Source organism: Ochlerotatus camptorhynchus, unplaced genomic scaffold (genome assembly GCF_037179485.1).
Source record: "Ochlerotatus camptorhynchus isolate MF236.1 unplaced genomic scaffold, CSIRO-AGI_Acam_v1.1 ptg000366l, whole genome shotgun sequence".
Classification (NCBI taxonomy): domain Eukaryota; kingdom Metazoa; phylum Arthropoda; class Insecta; order Diptera; family Culicidae; genus Ochlerotatus; species Ochlerotatus camptorhynchus.
Window position 1 is genome coordinate 207,785 of NW_027040854.1, and position 23,369 is coordinate 231,153.

The 23,369-nt window shown below is 40.1% G+C and overlaps 2 protein-coding genes across 3 annotated transcripts in view; one reads left to right on the plus strand and one right to left on the minus strand.

Annotated features, from left to right (window-relative positions):
* Spt6 (transcription elongation factor Spt6) overlaps positions 1-21,668 on the minus strand; it is a 73,984-nt gene extending 52,316 nt beyond the window's left edge. Inside the window, exons 1-4 of one of the 2 annotated variants that reach the window (XM_065232262.1) lie at positions 21,421-21,668; positions 21,264-21,345; positions 20,995-21,203; positions 20,788-20,907 (exon numbers count right to left, since the gene is read on the minus strand). In XM_065232262.1, the coding sequence (XP_065088334.1) occupies positions 20,788-20,907; positions 20,995-21,203; positions 21,264-21,345; positions 21,421-21,459 (450 nt within the window). In that variant the 5' untranslated portion in view covers positions 21,460-21,668. Of the gene's footprint in view, positions 1-20,787; positions 20,908-20,994; positions 21,204-21,263; positions 21,349-21,420 lie in introns of both variants that reach the window. The other variant, XM_065232261.1, reaches the window with a different exon arrangement.
* Positions 13,063-17,341, plus strand: LOC135709853 (uncharacterized). Its single transcript, XM_065232275.1, has 2 exons — positions 13,063-16,098; positions 16,164-17,341. The coding sequence occupies exons 1-2, from the start codon at positions 15,075-15,077 to the stop codon at positions 16,229-16,231; spliced, it is 1,092 nt and encodes a 363-aa protein (XP_065088347.1). The 5' UTR covers positions 13,063-15,074; the 3' UTR covers positions 16,232-17,341.
* Positions 21,669-23,369: the final 1,701 nt, after the last annotated feature.

Here is a 23,369-nt window from a genome sequence, read left to right on the forward strand (position 1 = left end):
AAAAATCGGTTTCTACACTCTAAAAAAATATATTTAAAAATTAAAAGTCATTTTCCCAAAAATGGTACCCCTCAGATTTGCTTGATATTTTTTCTCATGAAAGGCAATATAATTACCTAACTTTTCTTCATACATCGCAAAGTGGGCGCTATTAAGGAAAAAAAGTTGTTCGAACAACAACTTTTTCATGTTAATTTTTTTTAGCGTGTTTCACTCAAAGTCGAATAGTAATACGCGCACAACCTTATTAAAATTCGATTAAACTTTATGGGTATACTTTTCGATAATCTGGGCGAAATCTAGCCTAACATTTGAAAAGGGTACAGAGAAGTTACCTGCAAATCGTCCAATAAGAGTTCAGAACAAAACGTTCTAATGAGGAACAGCCATCTCAGCATGGTTTGCACTTTCCTGTGATGGATTGTATTATAATATATGCATACACTCTATCCAACTTCTATAAAACCACCCTCAAATTGTTCAAAATCAACAGGTAAACTAAGTAAAAATCACTTAGTATGTTTTATTCATGAAAAGATTTCAATTCATGTATTTGTGATTAATTTAATTAGAAAAATAATCATTCATTTATTTTTATGTATTAGGTGTGTCCATTAGTAAGCAATATGCATATATATGTTTATACCTCATCTCTCAAGTGAATACATATAATAGCGCAGGTAACTTAACGATTATTTAAGGCATGCCTAAAATAATCGTTAAGTTACCTGCTATATAGTAGTTATATAACAACGCAGGTAGTCACATGAGAGATATAAGGTATAAACTTAAAGCACCGCAGTCTGTTTCTACCGACATAATCTAATATTTAAGTTTGGTGATATCACAACAATGCTCATAGTTGCTGTAGTGAATAGTTGTTGAAAGTGTAGTGCTGCATAGTTGTTGAAACGAAAAAGTGTTTATATATACAACAATGGAAAAATCTGCTGAATTGATTATTAAAAGGGTGCAATGTAGTGCCAACATAAACAATCCCAATTGCAGCCGCAATAATTTACGTAATTTATCATCAAGTCTCATAGAGAAAATACATTCATGGGGCTTTGATCATCAATTGGATGTAACAATGCGTATTTGTGAATCGTGTCGTGGAATTTTAGTGCACAATAGGACACCTCTCCCGAAAAAGAGGCGATCGGATGGAAAAGAATCAAGCCATGCTCGGAAGTTTGAAGAGCCGCAACCATCAACAAGTCATCAGCAATCAGAACATCAGGAATTTGATGATACACTAGGTAAATAATAATAACTTTAACTTTTTCAACTGTGTGGTTTAAGGATTGTACATCGAAGACACAACTTCATTTTCAACATTTTTTTAGAGCACGAGCTGGATGAACCGCTTATCGTACAAATTTGATCGATTGGTAGGCCAACCTCGGTGAACAATCTATCAAATTTTCACGACTGTACGATATGCGGTTTATGCAGCTCGTGCTCCACAAACATGGGGAAAATTCAGATGCGGCTTCGATGTACCGTAAACGGGGATGTCTTTGATAATGGAGGTAACTTTGATAATGCAGCTAATCCAAAAAGTTATGACTTAATGCTCTTCGTATTCATTATTTTGGAAGGGAACATCGGTTTCCTATCCAAAATATTGCGTACGATGTGCCTTAAGTCATAAATTTTTGGCTTAGCTGCATTACCAAAGTTACCCCTATTATCAAAACCACCCCCGTTCATGGTACTATCACCTTAACAGCGTTATATATTAATGTGTGGTAATATTTTTTTTTTCTTTTCTTTAATTTTACAGATACAGATCCATCGCTAGAATCAATCCCATCAGCGGATCAGATCCAAGGTCCATATAATGTGGAACAATTCAATTGTATAGCTTCAACCTTACAGTTATCACCAATTTCATCGAGAAGTATGATGCAGAGATCACAAAGGCAGTGCGTAAAAATATATTTGGGATGGATTCAGACGATGTCAACAAATCAAATGATTTTGACGAAATGATCATGCAGTTAAAGGAGAAATTTAATTTGCCTTCTACGAGTACAAATGACAAATTAAAAGTGTTATCAGTGCTCCCTAAATCATGGTCAGTGAATCAAATAGTTAATGAGTTTAATGCACCCCATCATACAGTGAAACAGATGAAAAGGCTAGTCAGAGAACAAGGTATTCTTTGTAGTAAGAAAGCAAGAAGTGGTCATGGATTTAATGATACTGAAAAACAAATTGTTTTAAATTTCTTTGACAGTGATGATATTAGTAGGCCTATGCCAGGAAGTAATGATTATGTTTCTGAATATCGAAATGGATATAAAGAGCATGTTCAGAAACGTTTATTGATGATGTCTCTTAAAGAGGCTTTTATGATTTTTGAAGAGAAATACAAAAGTGTTAAAATCGGATTTACTTCGTTCACTCAGCTCCGACCAAAGCATTGCATACTGTTGGATAGTACAGGTACACATAATGTATGTGTCTGTACTATACATGAAAATGTTAAATTGATTATTAATAGTGTAAAATTTGATTCATATAAAGAAATTGCAGACAAAATACTTTGCAGTAGTCCTATTAGAACCATAGATTGTTTTTATCGTACATGTGAAGAATGCATTTCCACAGATAGTATCGTGAGGGAACTTACATCAGTATTAGAAGCAGATGATATGGAAGAAGTTTTATTTCAACAGTGGTTGACTACCGACCGTTGTAATTTGGAAACTATTATTAAACCTGCAGATGAGTTTGTTCAATATTTGACGGAAAAAGTTGAAAAGCTCATAACCCATGATTTTATTCATAAAGAGCAATCATCTTACCTAAGTAATAAAAAAAATTCTCTTCAAAACGGTGAAATTTTAGTGATTTGCGACTTTTCTGAAAATTATTCATTTATTATTCAAAACTCAGCACAGGGGTATCATTGGAACAATAATCAAGCTACGATACATCCTTTCGAAATTTACTACATAAAAGAAAACAAGTTGGAAAATTTAAGCTTTATTATTATTTCAGAAGTATTGACCCATGATACAATAGCAGTTCAATTATTTATATCAAAATTGTTAGATTTCATTAAACAATCTATTAGTTTCATAAAAATTACTTTCATGTCAGATGGAGCAGCGGCTCATTACAAAAATAAAAAGAATTTTGCCAGTTTGTGCAACTTCAAGTCCAAGTATGGATTGGAAGCAGAATGGCACTTCTTCGCAACGTCTCATGGGAAAGGCCCATGTGACGCAATTGGAGGAACTCTCAAACGAATGGCAAAGAGAGCAAGTCTTGCTCGAGATTATGGAAACACAATCACAACTCCACAAGAACTGTATGACTGGGCAGTTAAACAAACAGATACAAGCATAACAAAATTGAACTTCTGCTTCATATCAAATGATCAATACACAAAGATGTCCGATGAATTCAAGGAGCTGTTCAGTCATGCAAAAACTATACCTGGTACACAAAAATTTCATTGTTTTGTACCTATTTCTCAAAACATAATTTCTACTAAGCGATTTTCACATTCAAAGGAAACTCCGAAAAATTTCACTCTGTTTCCGATAGACTAATAATCAATGAAAAACTCAAATTATGTATGGAGAATTATAGGAAAATAAATTATGCACTAAACAAAAACACTAGAGTTTTCATTTATTAAAACACCATTCGAAATGCAGGAAAATCCTCTGTATTAGGCCCTTTCAAATGTTAGGCTAGATTTTTGTTTTAAGCACGCCCAGATTATCAAAAGGTCAAAATCTTTATGCTCATTAAGTTTCAACGGATTTTAATTAGGTTGTGCGCGTATTACTATTCGACTTTGAGTGAAACACGCTAAAAAAAAATTAACATGAAAAAGTTGTTGTTCGAACAACTTTGTTTCCTTAAAAGCGCCCACTTTGCGATGTATGAAGAAAAGTAAGGTAATTATATTGCCTTTCATGAGAAAAAATATCAAGCAAATCTGAGGGGTACCATTTTTGGGAAAATGACTTTTAATTTTTAAATATATTTTTTTAGAGTGTAGAAACCAATTTTTTAATTTATTTAAATTTTTTTATAAAATTTCAGATTATTTGCTAAAAGTTCGCCATACATCACTATTTTGTAGGGCTTGTCATTTTTAAGCTATATCGATTTGAAAAAAAAATCGACAAAAAACTTTGACCCTTATCAAATGTTAGGCGAGATAAATTTTGAAAAAAATAAGTACTCAAAGTTGCTTAAAATTGCTAAGTCTCCACACCCACAAAGTGTCATAAGGTTCTGAGAGGGTGCTGCCAACTCCGAAGACGAGTTGGCGTGAAATCCGTCACATGATAATTTGGTAGAATGTTATTGTAAATGTTGAGCTACATTCTTAACTTTTGATTACCCCACATCTCCAGCGCCGAAAGAAAACATAACTGCGGAGATGTTTCGCGGTATCGAATATTGCTCAGCCTCAACAGAAACCACAACGAGAGACACCGAATCGGCGAATTCTGAGAGCGGAAGGGAGAGAAGTGCCCTAATAAACAAATACCATACACGAACGATAACCCAAATTGTAGAACTATTCCACAAATTGTTTGGATGATACCCCGAACACGTCGTTAAGCAAAATAACCATAACATTTTTATTAGGGTGGGTAGTGGTAATAAGTCGATGTCCCTTTTATTTCATAGCACTCGCAGCTCTAGGCGAGTAAGAGAGGTGACACAGTCGGAAGAAAGTGTTAGTTTGTTTACTAAAATGAACCGCCCATTTTGTTATGGCAAGTTTTGCTATAAGAAATGCTCCTCGTGTTTATTAGTGAAAATCACATCAAAGATTGATTAATTGCGTAAGAAAACAGTTTGGCACGGCATTTGTGACCAGCATACACCTTCCGGTCGTATGAAACAGGTCAAAAACTGTCTTAGATCGGCCATGCTTTACGCTGTGCCAATATGGTCTTGTTGTTGCACTACCAGGAAAAAAGCACTTCAAAGGATTCAGAACAAAGTTCTGAAAATGATTTTGAAGTTGCCTCCCTGGTACAGTACTACCGAAGTACATAAAATTTCGAATGTTGAGACTTTAGAACAAATTTCCAACAAAATAATTAATAATTTCAGGCAAAAATCGTTGCAATCCTCAATTGCAACGATTAATTCCCCTTATACTTAGATAAGATTTAGTTTTAGTTTTTAGTTTTAGGATATCAATTGTTATACTGACATGCAGGTTAAAAAACCTGTTTAAAATACTTAATTGCCAAGACATGAGCAATGTAAAAACACTTAGATATATATCATAACAATTAAGGCTGGTACGTTACTGCAGTAACTGGAGCACCTAGGTTAAATATGAAATGTAATTTATTTTAAATTTGGAACAAATAAATAGTTAAAAAAAAGAGGTCAAAAACTGTCCAAATCCGCAGATAAAAATTGTTGTTTTGAATTTCTGCATGGCAAAATAGTGAAGTTTTCGTGAACATTAACGGAAAAGAACTCACCAACACTGGGAGACCGTGCACGGTAAGAAAAAAGTACCCAAAATTGAGTTCCTTTCACTCATCACGTGGCTTCCGTGGGGCTAGGAGAAATTAAGTTAAAGAAGAAAACTCAATTTTGAGTAATCCTGGCGTTGACCAAGTTGACAAAAAAAAATAATAAAACGGAGCAGACTGGAAACAAACCATGGACGTTGAAGTCCGCATCGTGCTCTCTTGCCGTGCGGATCTATTTGCTTTTTGCTGAAGGAAGTGTTACTACTACCTAAATCTACAACAAATTTAAACAGCACTTTTCAGTGCTCAACCTGTAAAAAATTTTCTACCTTGTTCAACTCTTATTCCTCTTCGATCCTTGTTTGGACCCTACCCGAGGTAATCCTTCTTGGATATCGATTTGGAAAATTCCTCTTCGATCCTTCAGATTCTTATAGTAATCTACTTGGAAGTCGATTTGGATAAAAATTTACTGCCGCCATGGCGCCTAAACGCAAAAGAAAGGGGCAAACTCTTGACCCCCCTTCTGATGAAATTAATTTGAGTAATCAATTTGATTTGCTCACGGATGATGAGAATGATCCATCATCCAAGAAAAATTCTAGTAAACTTTCCCGGCTTAATGCCAAGAAGGAAAAGATTCCCCCTATTGTGATAACCACTTCCGATTTCCATGCTCTTCGCATGGAACTTTTGAACTTCGTGAAAGTTAAGTTTTCTCTACAAATTGGACGTCGGGGTGAATGCCGTGTATTGGCTGAAACCTTGGACGGATTTAAATGTCTTCTCAAGTATCTTACTGAGAAGCATCACAATATGTTTACTTACGACACCAAAACTGAACGTGTGTTCAAGGTTGTCATGAAAGGACTGCCCAGTGGTGAATCCCTGGATCAGATCAAAGATGAACTGGCAAAATTACTTGGAGTTGTGCCCCTCCAAGTAATCAAAATGAAAATGAAATCCCGTCCTGGCGATTCGCGCAACGGGATTTCTAATGATTTTTATTTAGTTCACTTCAAGTCTAGTGAACTAAACAACCTTAAGGCCTTAGAAAAAGCTAGCCTTATGCTCCATGTCCGAGTGAAGTAGGCACACTTCAGGAAGACTGGAGGAAATTTCCAAAACCTCACTCAGTGCCGTAAGTGCCAGGGATGGGGTCACGGTACTAAAAATTGCTACATGCCAGCTAAATGCATGAATTGTGGTGATTACTCTCACGCAAAGGACGACTGTCCTGTGAAGGAAGATCCTAAGAAATTTAAAAATTTCTGTTCAAATTGTGGTGAAAACCACAAATCCAATTTTTGGGAATGTAAGACTCGCAAAGCGATCCTACAATCTCGTTCTAAGCGACAAGTAGGAAACGCTCCACGTTTCCGATCAGGTACAAATTCCTCTGCTGTTAACAACGCTCAGCGAGGTACAAATTCTACATTCGTACCCGTAGGTACAAATATCACCCCTGCTTCAAATTTTTCATCTGTACCTACTCCCCTCGCTGCTAACAATGTTCAGCGAGTTAATGGAGCTACCTATGCTGCTATTGCAGCGGGTAGAAATGAAAATACTAACCAAAGTAATTCTAACGGAAATTTTGACAATTTTGACTTAGGAAGCATTACTGCCCCTAAAATGGAATTTTTACAGAAATCATTAATTGACATGATTTCTGATATGCTTAAATCTAACTCCATGTTTGATGCTATTCAAACTGGAGTAAAATTTGCTAATAATATTGTCATGACTTTAAAATTCAGTAATGGATTTTAAAGCATTAAACATTTTAAATTGGAATGCTCGATCTCTTAAAGATAATGAAGACGAGCTATTTAACTTTTTGAGAGTTCATAACGTGCATATTGCCGTTATAACTGAAACGTTCCTTAAACCTGACCATAAGGTTAAGAAGGACGCAAATTACTTGATTTATAGAAATGATCGTCTTGATGGACCCTGTGGTGGCGTTGCCATCATTATTCATAGACGAATCAAACATAAAATTCTTTCTTCATTTGGAACCAAAGTTTTTGAAACTTTGGGAGTTTCTGTTGAAACAAAATTTGGACAACTTACGTTTATAGCTGCCTATTTGCCATTCCAATGCGTAGGCCAGAAAAAGAATTTTCTCAAGGGTGACCTCCAGAAACTTACCCGTCATAGGTCTAAATGCTTCATTATTGGTGATTTTAATGCAAAACAATTCGCTCATAGAATAATGCTCAAAGCAATTCCAATGGTAATATTCTGTTTGATGATTGTTCTGCAGGTTATTACACTATTCAATATCCAAACAGCCCGACATGCTTTTCTTCTGCAAGAAATCCCTCCACTATTGATTTGGTCTTAACTGATTCATGTCAACTTTGTAGCCAACTGGTTACCCATGCTGACTTCGATTCTGATCACCTTCCAGTAACTTTTGAAATATCCCAAGAAATAATTTGTAATCCCAACAGCTCTACTTTCAATTACCATAGAGCTGATTGGGAGCAGTATCGAACATTTATGGAATATAACTTCGATCCAAACATTCCTTTGCAAACCAAAGATGAAATTAATTATGCTCTTGAATCTCTGAATCTCGATTCAATTATAATAGACGACGATCAGCTCTTGATCCGTCTTAAAAATGTCCGTAGGAGACAATATCAAAGAACACGCGATCCTGCCATGAAGGTTATCTGGCGGGATTTGCAAAAACAAATTAAAAAGCGATTCTCTGCCCTGAGGAACAAAACTTTTGAAAATAATATTTCTAAATTAGACCCGAGTTCCAAACCCTTTTGGAAACTCACAAAAATTTTGAAAAAACCTCAAAAGCCTATTCCAGCGCTTAAAGAAGGTGGTAAAATTTTGATCACAAATTTGGAAAGAGCTCAGAAACTTGCTAAGCAATTCGAGAGTTCCCATAATTTCAGTGTGGGTCTTACTAGTCCTATTGAGAATCAGGTTGCTCGGGATTTTCTGAATATTTTCTCTCGGGAAAATATTTTTGATGATTCCTGGGGGACTGATTTGGACGAAGTAAGGTCTATAACTAAAAAATTTCAAAATATGAAGGCTCCAGGTGATGATGGAATTTTCTATATCCTCATCAAAAAACTCCAAGAGAGTACCTTGTCTTTCTTGGTAAAATTATTTAACAGATGTTTCCATTTGGCATACTTTCCTGATAAATGGAAAAATGCAAAAGTTGTTCCAATTTTGAAGCCGGATAAAAATCCAGCTGAAGCTTCTAGCTACCGCCTAATAAGTTTGCTTTCTTCAATAAGTAAACTTTTTGAAAAGATAATTTTGAATAGAATGATGCTTCACATCAATACGAACTCAATTTTTGCAGATGAGCAGTTTGGATTTCGCCATGGGCATTCAACTACTCATCAACTCTTAAGAGTTACCAATTTAATTCGTTCAAACAAATCTGAAGGCCACTCAACTGGAGTTGCTCTTCTAGACATAGAAAAAGCATTCGACAGTGTTTGGCATGAAGGTTTGATTGCTAAATTGAAAAAAAGTTTAATTTTCCACTTTACATTATGAAATTAGTTCAACACTATTTAACTGACAGAACTCTGCAGGTAAATTATCAAAATTCCAAATCTAATCGACTACCTGTTAGAGCAGGAGTTCCCCAGGGTAGCATTCTTGGGCCTATATTGTATAACATTTTCACTTCGGACCTCCCTGATTTGCCTCAGGGTTGCCACAAATCTTTGTTCGCTGATGACACAGGCATTTCCGCTAAAGGAAGAAGTCTTCGTGTTATTTGCAGAAGACTGCAGAAAAGTTTAGATATTTTCTCTTCTTATTTACAAAAATGGAAGATTTCTCCCAACGCTTCCAAAACTCAACTTATAATATTTCCACATAAGCCTAGAGATTCGTTTTTGAAACCTAGTAGTAGTCACATAGTCACTATGAACGGAGTTCCAATTTCCTGGTCAAACCAAGTGAAATATCTTGGATTAATACTTGACCAAAAATTAACTTTTAAAGATCACATTGAGGGCATTCAAGCCAAATGTAACAAATATATAAAATGTTTGTATCCTCTTATAAACAGGAAATCCAAACTTTGCCTGACGAATAAACTTCTAATATTTAAACAAGTTTTTAGACCGGCCATGCTTTACGCTGTGCCAATATGGTCTTGTTGTTGCACTACCAGGAAAAAAGCACTTCAAAGGATTCAGAACAAAGTTCTGAAAATGATTTTGAAGTTGCCTCCCTGGTACAGTACTACCGAGGTACATAGAATTTCGAATGTTGAGACTTTAGAACAAATGTCCAACAAAATAATTAATAATTTCAGGCAAAAATCGTTGCAATCCTCAATTGCAACGATTAATTCCTTTTATACTTAGATAAGATTTAGTTTTAGTTTTTAGTTTTAAGATATCAATTGTTATACTGACATGCAGGTTAAAAAACCTGTTTAAAATACTGAATTGCCAAGACATGAACAATGTAAAAACACTTAGATATATATCATAACAATTAAGGCTGGTACGTTACTGCAGTAACTGGAGCACCTAGGTTAAAATGAAATGTAATTTATTTTGAATTTGGAACAAATAAAGAGTTAACATAAAAAAAAAACATGGACGTTGAGATTACGGGCCGGTGTGTTGACCACTTGTCTATCAACGCTTGTGAAAATAAAATGGTTAAAGGCGCATAAAGGGTGATACGGTCAAAATTTGGTCAAGGGAAAACGCGTGTAAATCGGTGAAATCGTTTATTTAAAAAATCAAATTAAATTTCTTTTTCAAGTTCAATTAGTATAAAATTCAGGAAAAATATTCAGTTAGGCTTCCGCTTTTCCAAATCCGAATTGCCGGGCCTTACGCTTGACCCCTGCCATCAGATTTTGTACAGCCACCTTGTCCACCTTCTTCGCCGCAGAAAGCCAGTTTGCCTTGAACTGCTGCTCGCCCTTAGCAGTTTTTTTGGTCTTCTTTAGGTTCCGCTTGACAATAGCCCAGTATTTCTCAATTGGGCGGAGCTCTGGCGTGTTGGGAGGGTTCTTGTCCTTGGGAACCACCTGCACGTTGTTGGCGGCGTACCACTCCATGGCCTTTTTACCGTAATGGCAAGATGCCAAATCCGGCCAAAACAGTACGGAACAACCGTGTTTCTTCAGGAAAGGCAGCAGACGTTTATTCAAACACTCTTTCACGTAAATTTCTTGGTTGACAGTCCCGGAAGCTATGAAAATGCTGCTTTTCAAGCCACAGGTACAGATGGCTTGCCAAACCAGATATTTCTTTGCGAACTTTGACAGTTTCATGTGCTTGAAAACATCTGCTACCTTTCCCCTTCCTTTTGCCGTATAAAACTCTTGTCCCGGAAGCTGCTTGTAGTCGGCTTTGACGTAGGTTTCGTCGTCCATTACCACGCAGTCAAACTTCGTCAGCATCGTCGTGTACAGCCTCCGGGATCGCGCTTTGGCCGTCGTATTTTGTTTATCATCGCGATTTGGAGTCACTACCTTCTTGTAAGTCGATAGTCCGGCTCGTTTTTTGGCTCGATGCACGGTTGTAGACGATACACCCAGCTTATTTGCGGCATCTCGGAGAGAGAGGTTAGGGTTTCGCTTGAAACTACCGGCAACTCTCTTTGTCGTCTCAGCGGCTTCCGGTTTTCGATTTCCCCCCGATCCAGACTTCCTGGCTGTCGACAAACGTTCCCCAAACACTTTAATTACATTTGTAACGGTTGATTTGGCAACTTTTAGCGATTTTGCCAACTTTGCGTGCGAGTAGCTCGGATTTTCGCGATGCGCGAGCAAAATTTTGATACGCTGCTCTTCTTGCTTGGACGGGATTTTGACAACTGAAGAGTGAATTCCAAAATCAAAACAGGAGCAACATTCTACACACACACACCTTCAAAATGAGGGGTGTTCAGGTTTTTTAAATGCAAAATTGAAAGAAATACGTCAAGTTGATATTGACCAAATTTTGATCGTATCACCCTTTAAAAGCAACCTCAATGAAAATAAACTTAAATTTGAGTTCATTTATTATTACTCAATAGTTGAGTAAATTTTAACCAACGCCGCTTTTCTGATTCACTCAACAGCGGACCTCAAATGATAGAACCCAACGTTGAGTTTTTTTTAACTTAATTTTGAGTATTTTTTCTTACCGTGTGAGTTTCTGCCCACCTGTCATTTCCTATCTCGCTCGCAGCTCAGCTGCGGTGCTGTTTTGATGGAGGAGTGTGCAGCTCCGCTCCTTCTGTATACACACTTAGATTTTTTTTACAGGAGTCAGTATTTTTACTGGATTTTTGGATTACTGACTCGGTTAAAATTCAAATGACTGTTATTCGTAAAGATTGGATAAAATCGAACATTTTTATTTTTCATCATTTTTCGTAACACATTTTCTCAACTTTGAATTTTTCACAGAATTTTTAAATTTTACCGAAGAGTTCCGCAATTCAAAAACTCGGTAAAAATTACTGACTCGATAAGTGTGTACTGATGTATGGTTGGTGAAGAGGCTAGCATCTGGAGGGTATTCTCGGGCTAGTGAATGCCACCCATCCCCACTTATAATTCAGTAATACACTATTTTTTCATTTTTGATTGATATGTTTACAAAGTTTCCAAACAGAAATGAGCATTGCAGTGTAGTTACCAATTTTCCAAGCCATAGACTTCAGATAACCGTTCAAAGTCCCAGATTTTTTATAACGGAATCATGAACAAAAAACCAAAGACCACTATGACAAACGCGATCGTGAATGAATCCAACCGAGCATCCGTTCACAGGAGCAGCAGCTGTAAAACGTTGTATTAAGAAGCAAAGAGAAATAAAACAGTAGTGTCTAGTGTAGTCGGCAGCATTCGTCATTTCTTCTGCATGTCCATTGGTGTCCCGGAGAGCAGCGTCAAACCCCCCAGCTCTTTTCAGAGCTTCTGAGTTTAGAACTTCGATTGACGCTAGTCAACTCCGTTCGCTCCCGCCCAGTACAGTCAACTTCGTCTTGACAAAACCAGTTCAGAAGGAACATCAATTTGGTCCGTCACGAACCGGATCACGAGCCATTCCGAAGCAACCGTTCCCGTTGAGTGGAAACTGACGTGCTACGTGCAAAACGAAACAACTGCTTCTGCTGCTACGCTTGCGACTCGACGCGGAGCATTTAGAACGAACGTGTTTAAACGTGCGCGAGTGAGAAGTGCGTTTTCGAAAAAAAATAAAACGTTTTGTTGTGGTTTCGATATTTGAAATAAAGGGTGTCCACGATGAAATTGCCACACTATGAAATTGCTCTAACTTTTTAACCGTTGGGTAGAATTTAATGAAAATTTGGGTGGATTTAGTTCATAGTGCATTATTTACATCCTGCAAGTTTTAAAGTCCTGTGATCAAAACTCGCGGAAATGGAGTCGAAAGAACAGCTCGTGCGTGATAAAATCTTGCGCATTCATCACGAGAACAAGGATCTCTCGCATCGTTCCATCGCTAAAACGTTGGGAATCGCGAATTCCACGGTGTCGCGAGTGATTAAGCGGTTCGAGGAACGGTTGACCACCGATCGGAAGCCCAGAAGTGAAGGAAAAAGTATTCCGTACAACACCAAAAATCACAACCGCGTAGTTGGGGCCTTCAACCGAAATCCGAACGCCTCCGTTAGGGATGTGGCTAAGAAGCTGCACCTAAGCCGAAGTTTTGTCCAGAAGGCCAAAACTAAGGCTGGGCTTCAAACGTTCAAGGTACAAAAGGCCCCTAATCGCGACGAGAAGCAGAACAAGTCCGCCAAAACCCGTGCCAGGAAGTTGTACCTCAACATGCTGACGAAAGTTGAATGCTGCATCATGGACGACGAAACATATGTGAAGGCCGACTTCAAACAGCTCCCCGGCAACCTGTTTTTCACGGCCAAGGATAAGTTCAGCGTTCCGGAGCATGTCCGCACTCAGAAGATGTCCAAATTTGCGAAGAAATTCCTGGTTTGGCAAGCCATCTGCACGTGCGGGAAGTGGAGTGCACCTTTCGTGACCCAGGACACGATGAACGGACAGGTGTACATAAAAGAGTGCCTCCAGAAGCGGCTGCTTCCTCTCCTGAAGGCCCACAACGTCCCAACAATCTTCTGACCGGATTTGGCCTCATGCCACTACTCCAAGGACGTGCTGAAGTGGTATGCGGACAATAAGGTCAATTTCGTGCCGAAAATGTTCAACCCTCCCAAAACTCCGGAGCTCCGCCCCATCGAGAAGTACTGGGCGATTATGAAGCAGCACCTTCTTAAACGACCTAAGGTAGTGAAGACAGTCGAGGAACTGAAGAAAGTATGGGTTTACATGCAAAAAACGGTTGATTCACAGGTTGTGCAGAATCTTATGGCCGGGGTTAAGGCCAAGGTGCGGGCATTTGCGTATGGACTGTAAATAAAATACGAGTAAAATGGTAAAATGAAGTTTAATAGTTATTTCTCAATCCCTGAAAATTTGATGGCAATCGGATGAAAACTCGAATTTTGCGAATCAATTTTGTGTGTGGCAATTTCATCGTGGACACCCTTTACGACACGTAGTGAGTGAGGTGTCATAAATGGCACCAGAAGACGCTGAAGAAAACCAGCAAGGGAACCCTATCCCTAGATCGCCAGTTAGCAGTTCCGGTTCATTTCACGGCTTCGAGTGGGAAGCAGCTATGGATCCTGAATCTGCAAAACAGTGGCAGGGAATATCCAGGCAACGTGAACAAGTGAAGCAAAAGATTGTGCGCATTCGGCGTTCTCTCATTAGTGGAAAGCCACCGACTTTGGCGCAACTGACAAATATGTCCAAGCATCTGTCCGTTGTGTACACCGAGTACAGCGGATTCCACAGCAAAGGACTGGCGCATCTTCCACATGATGCGCTGGACGAGCAGGAACATGAATATGCCAACTTCGAAGATCTCTACAACAACGTTACCGATGCCGTACAGGAGTTGTTGCTAGAAGCACAAGCGAACGCGGCCACTCCATCGCCGAGAACCGTCCATAACCCGCAGGTGGTCGTCCCGCAGCAGCCGCTCAGCGCACCAATTCCAACATTCGATGGCAATTACTCTGGGTGGCCTAAATTCAAAGCTGTCTTTCAGGGTTTGATGGCTCACTCGGGGGATACAGACGCCATAAAACTGTATCACCTCGATAAGGCGCTCATCGGAGATGCAGCTGGTGTTTTGAATACCAAGATCCTTAGTGAAGGGAACTATCAACAAGCTTGGGACATTTTGGAGGATCATTACGAAAACAAGCGGGTTCTCGTAGAAACCCACATCCGTGGTCTGTTTTCACTACGAGAGATGTCATCGGAGGTTCTCACCGCAATCACCAGTGCTCGGCCTTGTCCAACCTTACTCCTGCCCAAAAGAATGAGAAGATACGAACTGCTGGAGTCTACTTCAACTGCTTGCGCAAAGGGCATCGATCCAAGGACTGCCCTTCCAACAAATCGTGCCACAAGTGTCAAGCCGACACCACACGTTGCTCCATGATGATGGGGCACCTCGCCATGAGAAGAAGTCCAACGTTTCCGCGGAAGCAGTGGCAAGCCCGCCTCTGGTTCCGGCTGCTCCGAATTAACAGATGTCGGTGCAGACGATTCCTGCCCCAGTGGATCTACCAGTGTCAACAACCTGTTCGTCGAATGTTGTCTCATTTCCCAAGACGGTACTGTTGCTGACCGCAGTGGTACATGTCTTGGATAAAGATAACCAGCCATATCCGTGCCGGGTACTTTTGGACAGCGACTCCCAAGTCAACTTTGTAACCGAAGAGATGGTTAACCGCCTTGGCCTTCCAAAGAAACCAGCCAACGTTCCGATCGTGGGAATCAACGCCCTACGGTCCCTCGCCCGCGACAAGGTGGTGGTCAAGTTCCAGTCCCGTGTATCCAATTTCCACGCAAGCCTCGAGTGTCTGGTTACCCCGAGAGTGACCGGCACGATTACTACATCGAGAATAGACATCACCAAATGGACGATCCCTGAAGGGGTAATCCTAGCTGATCCCAAGTTCCACAGTCCGGATAAGGTGGACTTGCTGATCGGTGGGGAGTTATTCTTCGATATCCTGAAACCTGGTCAGCTGAGCCTAGCCGAAGGTCTTCCACAATTGCGAGACACTTATCTGGGGTGGATCGTAGCAGGTGCCATCAATGATCAGCTCGTGTCAAACGTGTCGCTCCAATCCAACACAGCCGTTGAAGACATTGAGCAAAGGATGCACCGGTTCTGGCAAGTCGAGGAGGTGCCGGACGTTCCCAAGCTGTCGACCGAGGAAGCAGCACGCGAAGCCCATTTCCTTTCCGAACGTGACGAAACTGGAAGATTCATCGTGAAACTGCCGTTCAAGGACAATCTTCTCCAATTGGATAACTGTCACAGTCTAGCTTTGAAAAGATTCCTGATGTTGGAGAAGCGATTAATCCGCAATCCCGAGCTGCAGACTCAGTACATGAACTTCATCCGGGAGTACGAAGCTCTCGGCCACTGCACCGAGATCAACGAGTCTGAAGATCCACCCAACAAACAAACCTACTATTTGCCGCATCATGCAGTGTTACGTCCGTCCAGCTCGAGCACGAAATGTCGAGTCGTGTTCGACGCAAGTGCAAAATTGTCGCCATCGGAACTCTCCCGGAACGATGTACTGTAAGTTGGTCCAGTAGTACAGAACGATCTGCACCATATCGCGCTACGGTTCCGAAAATTCAAGGTTGCCATCACCGGAGACATCTCTAAAATGTACCGTCAAATACTCAAAGCCCTGTTGGATCGTAGTTTCCTTCGAATCTTTTGGAGAGAGCACCCATCGTTACCCCTACAAGTCCTGGAACTCTGTACCGTTACGTTTACTCTGGGATCCATCTGAAGACTCGATACTCATAGCCTATCGTCCAAACCCAACATTGCATCCGCAACGGCCTACGAAAAGAACGATGTACTCCGAGATCGCCAGGTTTTTTGACTGGGACTGGTTTCACCGGTCATTGTTTTGGCGAAGCTTCTAGCGCAGAAATTGTGGCAGCTTAAGTCCGGGTGGGACGACCCGGTTGACGAAGACATCGCACAGCAGTGGCGACAACTCCAAGATTCCTTGTCGCATCTTCACGAGATCGAGATCCCAAGGCGCGTGACGATGGACAAAGTGGTCGCCTACGAGCTGCACGGCTTTTCTGATGCCTCCAACAAGGCCTATGGAGCCTGCATCTTTTTGGCGATGGCTCGGCGAAGCTTCGTCTCCTCACCAGCAAATCGAAACTGGCTCCCCTAAAAGAGCTGTCCATCCCACGAAAGGAACTGTGCGCCCCTCTCCTACTAACCCGGTTAGTACAGAAGGTGTTACCAGCCCTGGAACACTTTCCGTGAAATATTCCTGTGGTGCGACAGTACGGTAGTCCTCGCTTGGATTAAGAAACCTCTCAACCAGCTACAGTTGTTTGTACGGAATCGAATCGCAATTATACAAGAGCACACCAGGAAGTACCGGTGGGAGTATGTCCGGTCCCAACAGAACCCAGCAGACATCGTATCCCAAGGTCAACTAGTTGAATCCCTGAAGCACAACAGCCTTTGGTGGAATGGGCCCGAATTCCTGCAAAGAGTTGAGTACACTGAAGTCTTTTTTTACACGGTTTTTTACGCGGTTTTTTTTACACGGTTTTTCGCGATTTACACGGTACGTTTTTAAAGATTTCTCGACAACGATACAACCTATCGACTTGATTCCAATCACATTATCCGTTTCAAGCTATAGGTAATCGAATGACATACTAAGAAAAAAAAATCACAATTTTTGGTGTAAATACAGAAATTTTTAAAATATGTCTTTATGGACCATAGCATGCTATATTTACAAATGGCATCAAAATCCGATTTTTTAAAAACAATTAAGCATGTGAAAAATCAAAATCTCGTAGGTTTTTTTTTACACGGTACGTATCCCCCGTGTAAAAAAGACCTGAGTGTACTACATAGATGCCCCTGAAGACGTTCCAGACGAGAAGCTACCGGAACTTAAGACCTTGGTAGTAGGGCCAGATGTGAGTATGGACTTCCTATCTTTTCTTCCAAAGCTCAGTAACTTCCGCAAAATCCAACGAGTTGTGGGCTATGTCGTGCGATTCACTGCCAATTGTCGGAAAAAGGACCCGACCAATCGAGAGATAAAGCCCCATCTGACCGTCCGTGAGTTACGCCGCTCATCTGAAGTCATCATGCAAGTTTTGCAGAAGGCACATTTCTCCCACGAGATTAAGCTAATTCTGGCAAACAAGGCCTGCAAGAGACTCGGAGGTCTTCGTCCAATTTACCACGACGGACTGCTTCGAGTAGGTGGTCGGTTGGACCGCTCCCAATTACCATTCGAAAGTCGCCATCCAATCATTCTGCCAGATAAGGATCCGGTAGTACGACTACTAATTCAACAAATGCACGTAGAGCTCCTTCACGTCGGGCAAACGGGCCTGATGAACGCCATGAGACAACGTTATTGGTTGCTGAACGCAAGATCCACCATCCGATTTATCACACGCCGGTGCGTGAGATGCTTCCGGACTAATCCCACCACTCCCAACCAATTGATGGGAAACCTGCCAGTATCGAGAGTAGTGCCGTCGCCCCCCTTCTGGACCAAGCAAGGCACACGTCGTCCAACTTTGGTGAAGCCGTACGTGGCCGTTTATGTTTGCATGGCAACCAAAGCCGTCCGTCTCCGATTTGAGTACCGATGCCTTCATGGCGTCCCTTCGACGATTTATCGCTCGTCGTGGAATGGTCCAAGAAATCCATTCGGACAACGCAACCAATTTTCGTGGTGCTCACCACGAATTGAACAAGCTTTACCAGCGGTTTTGTGACCAACAGGCCGTGGAGACCATCGAATCTTTCTGCTGCAATCATGAGATTGAGTGGAATTTCATTCCACCCGACGCACCCGAGTTCGGAGGTTTGTGGGAGGCAGCCGTGAAGTCGGTCAAAACCCATTTGAAGCGGGTAGTCGGCAATACGATTCTAACGTTCGAGGAATTGTGTACGATCCTGTCAGAAATCGAGGCCGTCTTGAACTCCCGACCATTGTTCGCAATTTCCAACGACACAGCGGACCCGCTGGTGATAACTCCAGCGCATTATTTGATTGGACGACCGCTGATCGCCCCAGCTGAACCATCCCTGGAGAACGTCAAAGCATCCCGCTTGACACGGTGGCAACATCTCCAACTTATGCGCGAGCAATTCTGGCGTGCCTGGAGCCAGGATTATTTGAATACCTTGCAGCCTCGGAAGAAAAATCGACAAGAGAAGCCGAACATTCGGGAAGACATGATCGTGTTGCTTCACGATCGTAACCAACCACTACTCAACTGGAAGATAGGTCGCATCGTAGCCGTCTATCCTGGAACCGACGGCCTGGTCCGAGCAGTTGATGTCTTCGTGAATGGAACCACGTATCGACGTCCCATCAATAAGGTGTCCATTCTGCCCATCGAGGATAATGATCCCCGTCAAAGCCCTCCGACTTCCAAAGGGTGTTGAGATCGCTCAACCGGGGGGAGGATGTTCCGCCTACCGCCGAAAGAGAGGAGAAAACGTCGACCAATCAGCAACGAGCAAACGGTCGGTGCCGTTCTATAAAAATCCCCGCAGTAGCGTGCTTAAGTTAAGTTTGAATCCAACCGAGCATCCGTTCGCAGCAGCAGCAGCAGCAGCAGCTGTAAAACGTTGTATTAAGAAGCAAAGAGTAATAAAACAGTAGTGTCTAGTGTAGTCGGCAGCATTCGTCATTTCTACTGCATGTCCATTGGTGTCCCGGAGAGCAGCGTCGAACCCTCCAGCTCTTTTCAGAGCTTCTGAGTTTAGAACTTCGATTGACGCTAATCAACTCCGTTCGCTCCCGCCCAGTACAGTCCACTTCGTCTTGACAAAACCAGTTCAGAAGGAACAAACATACTTTAACGATGAACATGGTCGTCGGTAGACAGCGTATCAAGAAGTACATATGAAAGTGTATAACGGTATGGATATTATGCTTATAATACCCGGCGAGCTACCGGAAGAGAAAAATCAAAATAATATTCCCGGACGCAGTCATCTGGGGTAGAACTCGTAGGTACACGTTACACGCTTAGATTATTTTACAGGAGTCAGTATTTGTTTTAATGGGTTTGCTGAAAATCGATAAAAGTCAAATGCCCTTTATCCGTAATCCGTATCATTAAATGTGATTCAACAGAACTATGTATGTAGGGGAAATGGATGTAATGTCTGCCTAAATGCCCCTTATTTGGGCCCATACATAAATTCAGCAATCGACTAAATTTTCAATAGCGACAAAAAATATCCATTAGTACCGTCCCAATGACGCGTTCATCCAGATAAAACTGATAAATAGCAGATTTTTAGTGATGGGCCCAATCTTAGATCCATAGGTCAACATTAGAGCCATTTCCCCTACAAGTTCGGAATAAATTTTCTCATTTTGGAATTTTCAGATTTTTAAACTCTTACCGAGCAGTTCCGAAATGGAAATGGATTGCTGCCCAGCGTGAATGCATAAATGACATGTAGCCAAATATATTATATTAACAACACAACACTCTTTCGCTTAGCTGGCGAACCGAATTTTTAGCGATGAAAGCACCTCTGTGGCCAAAAAGGCTACCAATGTATTTGTTTATTGTCACGAGGGGTAAACCAAATGAAAATTTGTTTAATATTTCAAATGAATGTATTTCAGCTTTTTTTTTATTTGATGACAACAGTGACATGACAAATTTTAAAATAATATACGCATTGTAATTAATGAAAATAATTTGACTCTTACTTTTGTAATAAGTGCTATATTCGCACCCCTCGATTGTAATTGAATGAATGTTGCTGACCTTTTTCAACGCTAGATGTTGCGTGAAGATATATTTTGCAGGTCGCCATTGCAACATTTGGAAAAGGCATGAATGGATTATATTGTTAATATGATATAGGGGAAATGCAGGTAATGTCGGCCTAAGTGTCCCTAATTTGGGCCCATACATAAATTCAGTAATCGACTAAATTTTCAATAGCAACCAAAAATATCCATTAGTAACGTCCCAACAACGCGTTCATCTAGATAAAATTGATAAATAGCAGATTTTTAGCGATGGGCCCAATCTTAGATCCATAGGCCAACATTAGAGACATTTCCCCTATTTGATGTAGCTTATTAGCGGGGATGGAGGGGGTGATTGTCCATCAACCATACCAACCGACCATAATGTAGGTATAGGAAAATACGCTACAAAATTTGAAATTTTACGTACCTCATCGCCGGATCCTTCGAAAAGCTGTTCGGCAATCACCTCTCTGTTGAGACCATCATCAACGGCCTCATCGTCGTCGCTGCCCTCATCGGTGATTTTCCTCAACCGTTTGAATCGTTTCTGCGAAATAGGTAAACATAGTACAAATTGTAAGAAAAAAAAAACATTGACGAGGATTCGACCAGCTTATAGATAGATGATATTCACCCGCTCGACTTTAACACCCAGATTTTCCTCAATTAGATCGTAATCTTCGTCTTCCAATCGATCATCGAGTTCGTCTTCGTCATCACTTTTCTTTCTCTTGGGGTGATTGCCGGATGCATCCGAATCTTCCCCGCCGCTGTCGTCATCTTCCTCGATAGGATTGTCGTCGATGAGATCCTTCAACTCTTCTCGAAGCCGCTCTTCGTCATCTATTTTCAAGGAAACATTTTTTTTTTCAAAGAATTTAATGAAAAAACTAGAAAGCCCACCTTCCTCTTCCTCTTCGCTGTCACTGACTGCCTTTAATTTTTTCAGCTTTTTACGCTCATGAGGTTCCAAATCCTCCTCCTCCTGCTGATGTTAAATAACACAGGGTAACAAACTAATCCCAGCGACAAAATGAATCACAGAATAAGCACTATTTACCTCACTTTCTTCAGCTTCCGAGTCGAGGAAATCGGCCATTTTTGTTGTAGAGGTGATGAACACAGATCGTTAAAAGCAAACTACCGGACCCCACTAATCCGATTTCACCACTCCACTAAATTCACAACCTGATTCCTCAACAAATCAGGAATTCTAAGGATAATTAATCACGACGCGACCAATAAAAGCCACTTTTAATTTCCACACACCGATAAGCGATTGGAAATTTAGAATCGATTGAAATGCGCTGCTACTGTCGTCGTCGCTCCTGTCTTTTTATACCAAGATTATTATAGGTGTTTTTTATGCATATTACACGGTGAAACACATTTACTCAGTTCATGCAGATTCTACTTTTTCACCATGTAATCCAACAGATGTCGCCCCGCCACTGATGGTGAAATCCTACACACCAAATTTAAGTTCTCATTATCAGTAAAACGAATTACTGGATCATGATCAACAATCCAATGCTTTACTGAAAAACAGCAAACGATATTTTACCGAAAAAATCAGCTAACATAAACTAACACCCAGTCAAAGAGCTATCAAAATTTTGCTGATTTTAGACTTGATGAAAGACTCGATGAAAAATCAGCAAACGTTCCAGCAAAATAATGCTGCTGAATTTTTCAGCAATTCCAACTTCTGTCAAAATGACAACCTTTTACTGAAAATCAGCAATATTTCTTTAATGATCTTTCAGCTATTCAAAATTTTGACATTTGGCAGCATTTTGCCGATTAAACTATTAAATTCAGTAAATTGAATTTGTTTTCACTATATAACCTTCCAGCTTCTGTGAAAGATCGTTGATACAAATATAGGGATAATAAAGATTAAATCTCCAGACTCTTTTCCAAGTACATGGACAGAAAATTGTTTGCATTGAACCAAAAAAATCTTTAATTGTATTTAAGCAAACAATTCTAGTTGAAATTATATTGCTTTTTGTTGTTTCAATAATACTTATTCATATAAATTCAAAATAGCCCTAATAAAAATTGTATGGTTAATTTGCTTAACGACGTGTTCTGGGTATCATCCAAACCATTTGTAGAATGGTTCGATGATTTGGGTTATCGTTCGTTTATGGTTATTTTTTATTAGGGAGGATTCGTTTTGTTTTAATCAGCCACTTTTCAAATGCAGCTATTGTAAAAATAATAATATTCTATTACTAAGCCAACAAAAGTTAATTTTAATTTAGCAATTATTTGCTGTGTCCATTCTTTGGGCCATGAAAGCAAAAATAACTACCAACCATTGCCTCGTTTTCACCCGGACAAAAATGTAAACAATAACAATACTTACGCGTTCCACGTAAGTATTGTTTTTAATTGTAAATTTCGGGAAATAAGTGCAAGATTTTCGAAAATTTTGAGACTTGAGTTAAGTAAGTATGCTGCAATTCGAGCTGCAGTTGATAAATATAATCAATTTTTCTGTTTTTTTTTTCCTTTATTTTTTTCCGTCGATCTTGTTTTCCGTACTGAGTACCAATGCTCCCGACGCCAGGAAGGCAGCTCTCACATCTGGACCCTACATATCGACCCATCAACTCATGAACCGGGGGCAGAAATACAATTACAATTTCTGCAATTTTGTTTCAAAATGAAAACGAAACATAAAAAAATTGCCATATTATTTTTACATCAATAAACACATTTTTATTTCTACTGCGTGAATTGTCAGATTGAATCAACAAGAAATCTCTTTTAAAAACAAACATATTTTTGTTGTTGACCCAGCTCCCAAATTTGACAGCTTTCGTCAAAACCATGAAAGCTCTTAAATAAATTAAAAAAGATTTTCTTTTTGATTTAACAATCCATGGGTTTTTAGAAACAAAAATACTGGATTGTTGAAACAATAATGATTTTTTTTTTGCAGCCAAAACAAAATGAATTTCTTATTGATTTTACGTCAAATATTATTACTTTGAAAAT

What these genes read in the sequence shown, in the direction of transcription:
- LOC135709853 (XM_065232275.1), top strand. Translation starts at nt 15,075, where the DNA reads ATGTCGGTGCAGACGATTCCTGCCCCAGTGGATCTACCAGTGTCAACA. An exon ending in TCGAGTCGTGTTCGACGCAA is followed by an intron (nt 16,099 to 16,163) that starts GTGCAAAATTGT and finishes CCAGTAGTACAG; the next exon opens with AACGATCTGCACCATATCGC.